The following is a 13,236-nucleotide window of genomic DNA, read 5'->3' on the forward strand; positions in this document are numbered from 1 at the left end:
CTCGTGGCTCAGGAAAAATTATTGCGCCCACGAAGCTGGCCGGAATGTAATATATTCCCAGCATCACCAGCTAGAAAAAATTTTTTATTTTTATAATACATGATTTAAGTTAAATTGATAAAAATAAACTATAATAATCTGATATATAAATATGATATTAAATTAAATTTCAAAAAAAGTTAAACTAAGACTCGTAACCTCTGTCTTTCTTACTAACAATTCCATTTATTACCATTTATCACTCGGAGAAAGTTTTGTCTTTCAAAAATTTGAGGGCCGGAGAGCCAATAGGAACGGATACCGCACAGGCATGAATTTTTGTTCCATACGCATCCGTAACTCCAACAATAATATCAGCGGGCATACCAACTTTTGGAATTGGAACGACCACATCTATATCTAAAGAAATTACCGGGCAGGATGCAATAATACATAGATTTTGTACATATTTAGCATTGGGGTCATTTACATAGTCAAGAGTTTTGGGATTAACAAATAAAACTCCAAGTAAAGATCCAGTAACAGCATAATCTTCAAAATTTCCCTTAAGCTTAAAGGTTGAGGTTTTTCCAGGAATAGGAGGATCAGGGTTAATTGTTATATCTAATGTGGGTATTGTAGAATTGCATGGCATGAAAAGAGTGGCTCTTTTGTTGAGCGGAATACCATTGACAACTGAAAGTGTGGTCAATAAAATGCATACAAAAAAATAATAACGCATCATGATTACTTCTTAATATTAAACTTTGGAAGTTATTTGATGACTGATAGTTAAGAAAGTTAAAAGCTCACTCATTTTATAAGAGGATTTGATTTCACAAATATAAAATGTGTAACCCATTTAACATTATTCCTTTTTATTCGAATGAGATAATTTAATCAGGTGAGTTTGATTGTTAGATTTAATAAGGCGAGTTTATTGTTATGACCTGATTTAATCAGGTGAGAATTGGCGTTTTTTCGCCGATTTCAGCGTTTTTTTTTTGTTTTTCGCTTTCCTGGTTGTATGACTGGAATGTGTGACGGATTACGCCAATGATGTGAAGCGGTTGTCAATCACTTGGTTGACTGTGCTATCAGTAAAAATCTCAACGTATCGCATGATATTCGAAGCTTCATTAAAAACTTCTCAAAAAAAAACGTCATCTGTATTTACTAAAAAAATCTGCAGACCTTAACGTACGATATTGATTAAATAAAGCCATTTATGGTTCTCTTTTGGTATAACAGTCGTTTCATTGTAAAATTGGCTGATTTTTCGAAGTGATTTGCTGTTTATGGCGTAATGATCAGATCACAGATAATTTTGGTCATGGAAAAAGGTTTTTTATTTTTGGACTGCACCAGATTTCAACATTTAGATTCGTTTCGGTGCGAAACAACGGGTTATGACTAAAAAAAATTCATTTCATAATATAATTTAAAAGATTGTACCACCTATATGTTGCAGATAGCAGTCAGTGGAAATGTCACAAAATAAAAGAGGAAAATTTTTGTACTATGATGTTATAATAAAAATTTTTGGTATAACATTGTCTTTAGGTGTATATTACACATGAAATTTAAATGTCAATGGGCTAAAAATCGTCGATCTTTAAATCATAATGCCGGCCAATTTTTTTGTAATTCCGCCCGAACTTTATAATGCCGGCCCAAATTTAGCTAAAATCGAAATTTTTAGGGTAACACCACATTTATGTAATGTAACACGGTTTTAAATAATTATTAGCATGTTCGTCACGGTCTTAAAAATATTTTTATATATTTTAAAAATTCAAAAATCAAGTTTATTCAGTTCAATCTGTCCCAAGAAAGTTGACTATTTTTTGTTTATTTACCAGTATATAGTAAATAAATATAATTACTATAGTTTTACAAAAAAAAAAAAATTTTTTACAAATGTAAACAATTATGTATATGTTTGTATGAACTTTTTTAAAAGTTTAAAACAAGTTTATTTGGTTCAATTTTTCTTTCCAATATTTGTTTATTCATATAAGCATAGCGGATATCCCTATTTTATCACAATACTGACTGATCATTTGTCGATCATTTATTCAATTATCACATAATATAAATACCGTTGCTAAAAAAATTTACATAATAATATAACTTTTCGCATTTTCATGTGATGTGTTTGATCTGATTAAAACCGTTAAACACCCACTATTCACCCATTAAAACCCTTTATTTAGTCAACCATTAGCCAACTGTTATCAACCTGTTAACCAATCTGGGTTGATCCAATAAGAAACTGGGTTAAACTTTCCTTAGCAGGTACCAACCCGGGTTTGTATTTCTCTTAACAGATCAACCTGTGTACCCATTAAAAACTTGGGTCTGAACACTATTTTGCTTCTTCTCCTACCACTATTGGCTCTTCTTTGATGACAGTTTCTCAGGATTTTTGGTTTTCTTGGATATCCTCTTCTATAATTCAGGGTGGATCTTAGATCTCACACTTGGATTTTCTGCGCCGCTTAACAGTTCAACCTCTTAGGATTTCTCTAGTAATGGACCAGATTTTAGCATTGACCTTCGGGTAAAGTTGGGATATGCATAAAGCTCTAAATGGTTTGGATTGGTCTGGATTACATTTATAATCTGAAATCAGACTGGACTGGACTGAATATTTTAGTATAGTATTCTTCACTTGTATGAGTCGTAAAGCTACCACTGGTCAAAATTATTACTATCGGGTATCTATTGGGTACCTGATATGTGTACAATATATGTGATATATGTGTATGATATTTAACAATGCTACACATATCAGATACCCGATATGTGTAGTAGAAATGTAGAAAAATGGTGACACATCATGTAAATATCACATATACATCTTACACATATCAGGTAGTTAAATATCGGTCACATATCATAGACTTATTGGGTATCTGACATATTATAATATATATCATATCGACTCTTTCCCGTTGCTCACTTGGCCAAAAATTCCCATAAAGAAAATGGATGAAAAGTATGAGGACTTTTTGCTTTTGGTTAACAAAAAGTCTTTTCGAGGTGTTCTAAGTTCTTTCGTGACGTATGACTGTAAAGTTGCCTGCCGAAATTAGGGAGTTTCGGCATGTCGAAATTGTCGAAACTATTTCGACATTTCGACATTGGCTCTCTGATTTGTCGAAATGCCGAAATAGTTTCGACATGTCGAAATTGTCGAAACCTAAAAACATTACGTTTCACGTAATAACTCAGCATCCAATGATCATAGAAAGATGCACCATAGCTCGTTGGAATCGTCTCATAACGACGAGTCGAATGGTGGTTAGATCGTCTTTCTAAGATCACTGGATGCCGAGATAATAGGCGAAACGACAAACGGCGCAGTATCGCAAAATACAAAATGCTGATTTTTGACGTTTCGTTAAATATCTCGGCATCTAGTGATCGTAGAAAGACGTTTTAACCACCATTCGACTCGTCGTTATGAGACGATTCCAACGAGCTATGGTGCATCTTTCTACGATCATTGGATGCCGAGATAATAGGCGAAACGTCAAACGGCGCAGTATCGCAAAATACAAAATGCCGATTTTTGACGTTTCGTTAAATATCTCGGCATCCAGTGATCGTAGAAAGACGATCTAACCACCATTCGACTCGTCGTTATGAGACGATTCCAACGAGCTATGGTGCATCTTTCTACGATCATTGGATGCCGAGATAATAGGCGAAACGTCAAACGGCGCAGTATCGCAAAATACAAAATGCCGATTTTTGACGTTTCGTTAAATATCTCGGCATCCAGTGATCGTAGAAAGACGATCTAACCACCATTCGACTCGTCGTTATGAGACGATTCCAACGAGCTATGGTGCATCTTTCTATGATCATTGGATGACGAGTTATTACGTGAAACGTAATATTTTTAGGTTTTACGTATGAGCTTTGCCCAGCGTCCACAAAAAGACTGTATGAAATTTAGAAATATTATTCTTAAGGTTCTGGTCACTACCAAATGACGTTGTAAGATGGCAGTTCCATACAAATATTTCCCTGGCTTTCTGAAAGGTTGAAAAGTAGTGCGTTTAGTTCTTATGCCTTTAAAGTTAACTGGCTAAGCAGTTCGCAAACTGGACCTTCATCTTTGAAAGATGTTCTTACTTCTTACCAATGAAGTTACTACCTGTTGATGAAGTGTGTGTGCTGAGTTTTGGTTCTTTTTGAGCTCCCTACCTTTATTTGTCTCTGTCATTATTTTTAGTCCTCCCCCTACCTAGTATATATTTTGGTTTATTCTTTCTGTTGTTACCTTTATTTTATTTTCGTTATTTTCTTTTTTCCTGCACCACATTCTTGCGCATTTTGGAAATTTGAAAAATAAACCAAAATCAATTTACCCTCCAAATGATCAATATAGTCATGTGATTGATCTTCCTTTTCATATATACGTTGATCATTTTTAATTATATTTGATCACGTGAAAATTAGAAAAACTCTTTCGGACGATCGTTGAAACCAAAATTTTTACGAAGAATAACTTCAATACAAACACTATTTCTTCATAACTAAACGTTATTTTTTATTAAATTTTTGGCACCTACGCTCTCCCCGAAACATTTCTGTATGAGTTTTAATATTGGGAAAAAATTTTCAAAAAAATTTCTCAAAAATATAGAAAAAAATTATCGTCCTATTACTAACGAAGAAGATATATATCTCACATATTCTTCCCCAAAAAGACGACCCACCATGTCTAGCAATCATGCTGCAAGTTCTGACAGTAATATAGATAACAACGTACTAACTGCTCCTATGGAAGATATTGTTTCAACATCTTCTGTACAAAATCCCCCAGAAAACGAAACCGAAATCGCATCACGTGACTCATCAAAGGACACAGAAAATGATGTTCACACGCAAACACCAATCACTGATAACTTTACTATTATGGATGAAGATCCCAAAGATACCAATACAAATAAAGGAAAATCTCCTGAAGTACAAACAGCCACACAAACAAATCCCCCAAAAAGTATAGAAATCACCGTGCTCAAGGATATTTTCAAGAGTACAACACAAGTTTGTAACAAAGCACACAAAGGATTTATCCCTAGAGACAGTTTTAAGCCCAATCTCATAAACAACGAAATAATCAATCTATTAAAAACGTCATTCCTTAATGACAGCAATGCTTACAAATTTGAAGTTAACACAACATCCACTTATAGATATTTCACCATTTTCTTCAAAACACGTGACTCACTCAATCAATACATTGAGAATAGTCCAGAAAACCTTAAACCCATTAAAATTTACGAACTTACCAACACTGCAATTAATGTATTAATTGAAAGGAAACTTTCAACCATGGACCAAGCTGTCATTAAAATTATGGACATACCATACAATTATGATACATCCATGCTTATCAAACACCTCGCACTCAAAACTAACAGCAATGTTATTGATCATAAAGAGATCAAAAAACCCCCAAGAAAAATACCTAACCGAAATAATCACGGACACCCTTTCTTAATCAAACCAGCATACAAACAACTTATTGTACAGTTTGACAAAAAATCAGCATATGACTACTTTATGGAAGAAAATTACTGGTGCCTAGAAATAGAAAATTTCGTAGTAAGAATTCTTCCAGGTAACCAAAATGACGCAGAATTCAAAAAACGCACCAGTAAATATTATAAAATCACTGGACTACCGCTAAATACAACCCATATGGATTTAAACCCTCTTATTAAACACATTTATGGACGTACCTGTACCTTCACACAAACCACTAAATCGTCGACCATGAAAAACGCATACATTTACGTCTCTCCAGACAACTATCCAGAGGATGCGACAGGTGGTGCATCCCTAGATTTTGAAGGACATAAAATCTATACCCTGCCAGGACATTTAGCTGGCAAAACATGCAACATCTGTAGATCACCGCTACACGCTACTAACGTATGCGATGATAAAAATTTCAGAACAGATAACAATAATCGAAAATTCTTTAATAAAAGATTTATCGACCGAAAAGAAGAAAAAATTACAATTAACGAAACACACAAAAATAGATACAACCACGTTATCACTCTCAACTCTAACAAAAAAAATCAACAAACAAAACCTCCACTTAACGACTACACACGACCACAACCTACGGATCGTAACACAAATTCACGACCTGGTAGTTTACTATACCCCGTCACAATAGACTCCAACGCAATTCTAATCACCCTGATAACGACGACAATCATAATAACAATAACAAACATACTATCCATCACCAAAACATTCATTACAATCCCCACGATGACTCCTCAAACAATAGAATCGCTCAACTTGAGAAACAAGTCCAAACCCTCTTACAAAACATCAAATCACTAGAAGATGCCAACTTAAATGTGGATCATAAATTATCACATCTACAATAAAATTATAACGTACTCGACTCTTCACTAATAGAAGTTAAAGCAAGACTCGAAAAATACGACACAATCATTAAACAACTCTCCACTAATATCACCTTACTGAGCCAAAAAGAAATAGCGACAGCTTCTTCATCACTTCCATCGCGTCCCCATAAACAATCAAAGCGAAACACGCCATACGAGAAAACCTCTTATGAGGCTACAAAATCAAAATACAACCTGAGAGGCAGCAAACAATCAAGAATATCAGCGGATGAGAGTGAAACCTGCCCCACCACGGAAGAAGACACAGATGTTCCAGAAGAATCCGTTATGTCAGATGGAGCTGTCTTTAAAGACATCATCACACAACACGTAATTACACCACCCAATGATAATAACTTCACAGTCAGATCTTATAACCCATTGAATCTCATTTCAAGTTTTAACGGTACCCGTTAATAACTTACAACCCTCGGTATTCTAATATTTTCGGATTCATCCACGGCTTATCCTTTTTGATTATAACGTCTTAAATATTTTACACATTTTCAATTAAAAATTTTTTTTACTTAATGGAATACACCAATTTATATACTTCAGTTGGCGTCGAAAACCAACTTCCTTCTTCTTTAAATAATTCTAAAAATACCCAAAAAATTCAGATAAACCAAAAAATCAAAAAAAATAATAATAACGGCCCATGCACTGGTCAAAGTAAGAAATTTCGGTCATGTGACATTTCGGCCAAGTTTAGGACGGTTCGGTAAGAGAATTCGGCCTAATTTCGGCCAGAATTAGAAATCGACCAAAATTCTGCTGAAATTCGACTTATATGATTGATGGTCGATCATTTACCTTATACCGAATTTTTTATTTTAAAAGATTCGATAAAACGAAATTATGCCGAAATTTTTTATGCTAAAATTTCGATAAAAAACGATATTCTACCGAATTTTTATGTTAAAGTTTTCGATATAATGCCGAGTTATTTATGTTTATTTAAAAACGGTAAAACTTAATAAATAAAAAATAAATAAAAATTTATTTGATGCAGGGTTTAACATGATTTATTAGCGAATGTTAAACTTTCGATTAACTGGATTTACAGCCAAATACTCCTTAGCATTTCTACGAGCTGACAACTTGTACTTCACAGGTACAAATCGGCCAAGGACGTTGTGAACCGGAATAATACAATCCCAACTTTCGGGATAAAAATTGGTATTTCACAACTCAACATTGCATGATCTTTCCTCATCATCAATGCTGAAATAAAATCTAGTGTCAGCCGAATTTGTGTGTTGGTACCACCGAATGTAAGCTAAATGGTGTTTTGTTGGTCCATCTGGCAAATCGACCGTATGAGTGAAAAAATATTGGATCTGTCCCGGATAAGTATCAACAACGCCATCATTTGTAATAAACTTCGCCAAAACAAATGAACTATTCGTATGTCGTGCTGATACTCCAGATCCAAAAACTTCTGACCCAATTTGACATCTTCCGAATTTGTCAATTGATACCCGAATTACTATTGAGTCCGCCTCACCTTCTCCAAACGGCTTCCGAAAATTTAGCGTCTCATATGTTGCGCTATAATATTCTGCCATCAAATCTAGCATTGAACTCGAAAGGCGGACGTTTTCGAAAACTGGTTTCAGCATACTTCCAGGAAACAGCTCACTACCAGTAATTCTTGATTCCTGAATGTTTCTAGAATTGAGCCAAAAACGATGCATCTCATCCGATGAGAATTGGTCGATTTCTGACAAGGAACTAACAGCAGGCTGATCATTAAGTAGTTCAAGACCCTTTGTCGGTATTCCGGAACTTTTTATATCACTAATTCGATTGTCAGTTGTCAATCGACGCATGATTTCTGGTTCAATTTGCTGGTTACTGTTTGGCAAAGAACCTGATATAAAATTCAAATTATTAAAAAAGTAACTTTGTAATTAATCCAAAAAACAAATTTTCGACTTACCTAAAGTGCCATTCATGCGTTCGAAAGAAAAACACCAGAACGCATAGAGAGGGCCATAGTCATAAGAACATTCGCACAAGTGAAGCGAAAGGTGGAGATTCGGAGACACTTTATTTCGGCCGTAATGTTCTTCGATTAATTTAATGATTTCAATTAATTTTTGGTGAGCCTCTCTCATTAGTTCGACTTCTACAATTCGGCTCACTAAAATGGCACAGACTCTTACAAAATATGTAAGGATTTTCCGATCTTTGGCTGAAAGATGCTCCCAAAGTGCAACCGTAGCGTAAATGGTGAAAAAAATCCGCCATTGATCGGCTGTAAAATTGGAGAATCCTTCTCCGCAGTTGATCTTACCCGGGATTCTGCCCAGGTCGGATGGAACACGAAACTCATTCATCTTCGCTTGAATTTTATTAAGATCTGCCGGTGTCAATAATCCCTCATCGACCCATATTCGTTTAACGATCCATTTTGCGATGCCTAAAAATAAGCAATGTATCAGATCGACAATGATGAAACGAATAGGGTCGAAGTACGGCAGACGCAGCAACTCGGACTATCTTACGCCAGTTTGTTTCACAAATCGTTTCCTGGCAGCGTCCGACTTACAAGTTCTCCATCCAATTGCGTCTTGACGATGCTTGGCCGAATCCCGAATGACAAACCACTCATTCATGTCATCCATGCCAGCGAAGTTGTGCTGGTGATTCTCGTAATTGGCCTTTTTTTCGCATCTATGGCATGAAACTAATGCCGATACATGGCCGCATACTTTTCTGGCGGCAGGGATGTCACACGAAGTTAGTATCAATGCCGCTCGAATTTCTCTTCCATTTTGAAATTCGAATGTGCGATTTAGGGACGCTCCAACCCAGAGTGTCTCTAATTCGTCGACAATTGGCGCAAGATAGTGATTTATCTTGTGTAAACTAACTTCGTGCGGTCCCGGTAAAAGGCCAATTATCAACAAATTTTTGCGTTTAAATCGGACATCGCGCGGCAGATTACATATGGCAATATATATAACGCTGGTACTATACATTGTACCTTCAAACGGCTGGAACTAATCTAAATTGAGCATTAGCCCAAGATTCGAATCAGCCATGTCAGGACGAAAAAAATTAGCTGAATTTTCGTCCTTCAGTGTTTTCCAGACTTGTCCATCGTATATGTCAGCTAAAATTTGGCCGTAAGATGTCCGATTTACTTAATGGCGCAGTAAATTTTCGAAACCAGGATGACAATACATGGATTCCAACTGTTGCCGAATACCAGCAAATGGATAAATAAGGATCGGTTGATTTGAAATCTGACCGTTTAATAACCTTGTTGGTCGAGATAAAGCCGTCTGACATAATCGTGTTCTACGAGTTTTTGAATTTGGATATTCTATATGCTGACAATTTGTAACGGATGAGTCTCGCACTTCCTGCTTTTTGTATAATTTGTGGCATTTCAGACATGCCGCAAAGTTATGAAATCGATCCTTAAGATCCAGGACCTTTTTTATGAGATACAAAGTGTCGGGAAACTCATCAAAATCGGCTCCTCCGACCTCTTTTAGCACCAGCTTCATGAACTTTAATAACAATTCTGTAGCTGTTTCCGGAAGGTTAAACCTTGTCCGAAAACTCATAATCCAGATTAAAATCCATAAAAATCGGTCGTCGGTTGTCGTTCTTGTAGCAGTTGGATCCTGAAACGGCTCAAATCCAGGACATGAATAGTCTTCGAATGATTCGAAATCCTCTCCGCTAGTTGATTCATCTGAAGAGAATCTGGTATTTCGATCATCTTCAGTAGTGAATTCTGTCTCTTCGTTTACCGAATCATCATGATCTTAAAGTTGAGCCGAAATCTGATGATTATTATACACACGCCTTTTAGATCTTCTAGGTAAGAAGATAAATTCGGATCCATCTGCTGTTTCATGTTCTTGTGTATTTTGCTGAATTCGATCGATTTGATGGTCTACTGTTTCATGGCTGATTACTGATTCAAGTTCAAGTTCGTTTTCTTGAATCATATTCATATCAAAATTTGTGGTCGATTTATTAAACGAACTATCGGCCGAATTTTGATCTTTCAGATCATGCAGCACCTTTGTACGCGGATCCACGAAGTTACCATTACATTTACTGCAGTAACAGCGTAATCTTGTTCTTCTTTTACGAGTGGATCTGCCAGAAGAATGATTTACTTGTGTTTCGTCATTAATTATGCTGGCAATCGCTCTTTTTCTAGTCATTGTTAAAATTATTCTTTATTATTTATAATCAAAGAATACACGCAGTAAGTTTAAAATGATTCTTTAAACAAAGGCACAATAAAACCATGTGACTATTTAACTAATTTTCGCAAAAGTGAAATTTAGTGACTAGCGAAATTGATATCGATATTTTTTATCAATAAATCACTTAATGAATTAACTTTCGGCTAGTGATAAATTTTATAGTTTAATTAAACTTTATAATTTTCGAGTTTAATTAAACTTTTTGCCGAGTGATATTTTCGAGTTTAATTGAACTTTTCGAGTTGATAAATTAGAAATTCATTTCTTACAAAAATTTTATCGATTTTTTTTTTTTAAATATTTGAAAAATTTTTATCGATTTTTTTTTAATATTTGAAAAATTTTATCGATTTTTTTTAATTATATATTAATGAGTTTTTACACGACCACACAAAGATAATAATTTCTAAATATAAAATATGTCTCAAAAAGAAAAAAAAGGAAAACAATCGGCTCGTAATCCAGAAGACGAAGTTCAAAATAAAAGCAGCCGTATTATTAAGCGCCATCCCTCTCGATTATTAGGTATCAGTCAAGATGTCGCTACCTTAAGCACTACCTTAAGCAATCATCCTGCCCGTTCAAAAATTCCAGTCATTCCGGATGTTGAGAGGATTCGATCAAACACTCGAACAACCCCAGGAACCCAAGAAGGTGCTGGTCGAGATGTTGTCACCCCAAGCAATCGTTCAAAAATTCCAGTCACTTCAGATGTTGAGAGGATTCGACCAAACACTCGATCAAACACTCCAGGAAGTGTTGGTCGAAATACTTCCTCCTCTTCTTCGCTCTCAAGCCGATCAAGAATCGACAATATTAAGGAATTGCAAGCAAAAAAACCAACATTCGCTTGCCAAGCAACCTACTTAACATCTTCGAGAAGACTGACGTAGCACCTCCAGCGGAAGACCTACCTACAGGTCTACTTTTTGGTCGAATTATGAATGCTGTCAATTACTTACTAAATATATTTTGTTATTTTTAGGAAACGATGAAGAATTAAAACAGCAAATTTACGACCTACGAATACAAAATCATCAATTGGAGCGTCAAAATCGTAAATTCGCAAATCAAATCAAAACCTTAAAGGCGAATATAACGAGCCTGAAAGATGAAAACGAAATGCTAATGTCCATTAACGAGGCATTCGGTCAAGAAAATGAGCAGTTGAACGACGAAATCAAGCAGTTTCGGTCTTTCCGCATCCCTCGGTCATTACAATCGACGCAGTCATCATCTCAACCACGTTCGAGTGACGAAGATCTAGCCGATGGCGAGGATGAAAGTTCCTTTCATCCAGTTAAACGCAAACGCCATAAAGCCAAAGGAAAGAGGATAGCTCGTAATGACGACGGAGAAGAATGCGATAATGAAGAAGCTCAGGTTTGTAATATTCATCAATTAACTTTAGTTAGTTGTATGTGTTGATCTTACCGAATTGTTTCTTCATTTATAACATTTATAACTAGACCGAAATGAAGTCGATTCTAAAGACTTTGCCGCCCGAACTTAATTTGAAGGTAGAAGAAACCTTCGCGAGTGAAGTCAATACAGAAATCAGACGAAAATTGGTACCCGAACTTCTCAAGGCCATGAAGCCGAGATACAATCCTTCTTATGATCAATTGAAGAGTTGGCTACAAGCTTTACACAAACATAGAAGAAGCCGATATATGTATAGGCAAAAGGGAAAAATCGATAAAGATGACCGACGCTTACATTGCAACGGTCGCCATGGCGAAGTAAATGATAGCCGATTAATATTTCAACGTCTTGCATTTGTTTTAACTAATTGAAGTTTTCATTAAATATAGAAAAAAGCTCGTCGCATTAAAGGCGTGAAATCACTTTTCGAAAAAGGAGACGAACGACTAGCAAAGTACAACAAATCGGAAATATATCGAATATTACAAGACAACGATTTTCATTCACCCGAATTGAGTGTAACCGATGATGAAAACCCAAGTCTCAAACATAACATCAATGTTTACGATTTGTCGTGGAGATCGGACGAGGTATATTATTTTATCGGTATTTGTAAGTTTGCATCCTCAATACTAACTAACAATATCGATTTTTTTTTGTTAGTTGAGACACTTTTTACGAAATATACTCGATCCATATTCGCTATCTTTACAATCGGCGCAACTTACGAGACCTCGAAACTATAACGATGCGATTTATGTTTACAGGCAACCGCCGCCTGCTAATGTTCCCGATTGGGCGTACGTCGAACAAAACACGGCGTACGAGACGGATTTCGACAACCAAAACACTCCGTCAGACGGAGGTGCCCAGAATGCTCCATCTAATATATCTGATGTATCGAATCAAAAATGACTCTCACATGAAGAAAGACGAATATTGATCGATGTAAATGAAGAGCACCAAAGAGGTGAATCATCCACACACAGAGAAATCCGTGGTGCACTTTTACAGTCGATTCATGAGGAGCAAATGATTCAAAGAAAGGCTGCGGCTGAAAGCGGAGACGATTATGCCCCTTTAACAGACGAAGATTATGGCAGTGAAATGATAGAATAGTTCGTCTGTAATTCATGTAATTCATA

The 13,236-nt window shown here is 35.8% G+C and overlaps 3 protein-coding genes across 3 annotated transcripts; 2 read left to right on the forward strand and 1 right to left on the reverse strand.

The window, feature by feature from the left end:
* Window positions 1-238: 238 nt before the first annotated feature.
* OCT59_001538 (uncharacterized protein) lies at window positions 239-724 on the reverse strand (the record flags this gene model as incomplete). The annotated part of the gene is made up of 1 exon (XM_025310994.1): window positions 239-724. The coding sequence occupies one exon, from the start codon at window positions 722-724 to the stop codon at window positions 239-241; it is 486 nt and encodes a 161-aa protein (XP_025176152.1).
* Window positions 725-4,587: 3,863 nt separating this feature from the next.
* Window positions 4,588-6,845, forward strand: OCT59_001539 (uncharacterized protein; the record flags this gene model as incomplete). The annotated part of the gene is made up of 2 exons (XM_025310993.2): window positions 4,588-6,160; window positions 6,439-6,845. 2 exons carry the CDS (start codon window positions 4,588-4,590, stop codon window positions 6,843-6,845), a joined length of 1,980 nt encoding a protein of 659 aa, XP_025176151.2.
* A 4,240-nt stretch (window positions 6,846-11,085) lies between these two features.
* OCT59_001540 (uncharacterized protein) lies at window positions 11,086-13,210 on the forward strand (the record flags this gene model as incomplete). The annotated part of the gene is made up of 5 exons (XM_025326424.2): window positions 11,086-11,428; window positions 11,652-12,049; window positions 12,481-12,681; window positions 12,755-12,956; window positions 13,020-13,210. 5 exons carry the CDS (start codon window positions 11,086-11,088, stop codon window positions 13,208-13,210), a joined length of 1,335 nt encoding a protein of 444 aa, XP_025176150.2.
* Window positions 13,211-13,236: the final 26 nt, after the last annotated feature.

The sequence above is a fragment of the Rhizophagus irregularis genome, chromosome 1 (assembly GCF_026210795.1).
Source record: "Rhizophagus irregularis chromosome 1, complete sequence".
Taxonomy (NCBI): Eukaryota; Fungi; Glomeromycota; class Glomeromycetes; order Glomerales; family Glomeraceae; genus Rhizophagus; species Rhizophagus irregularis.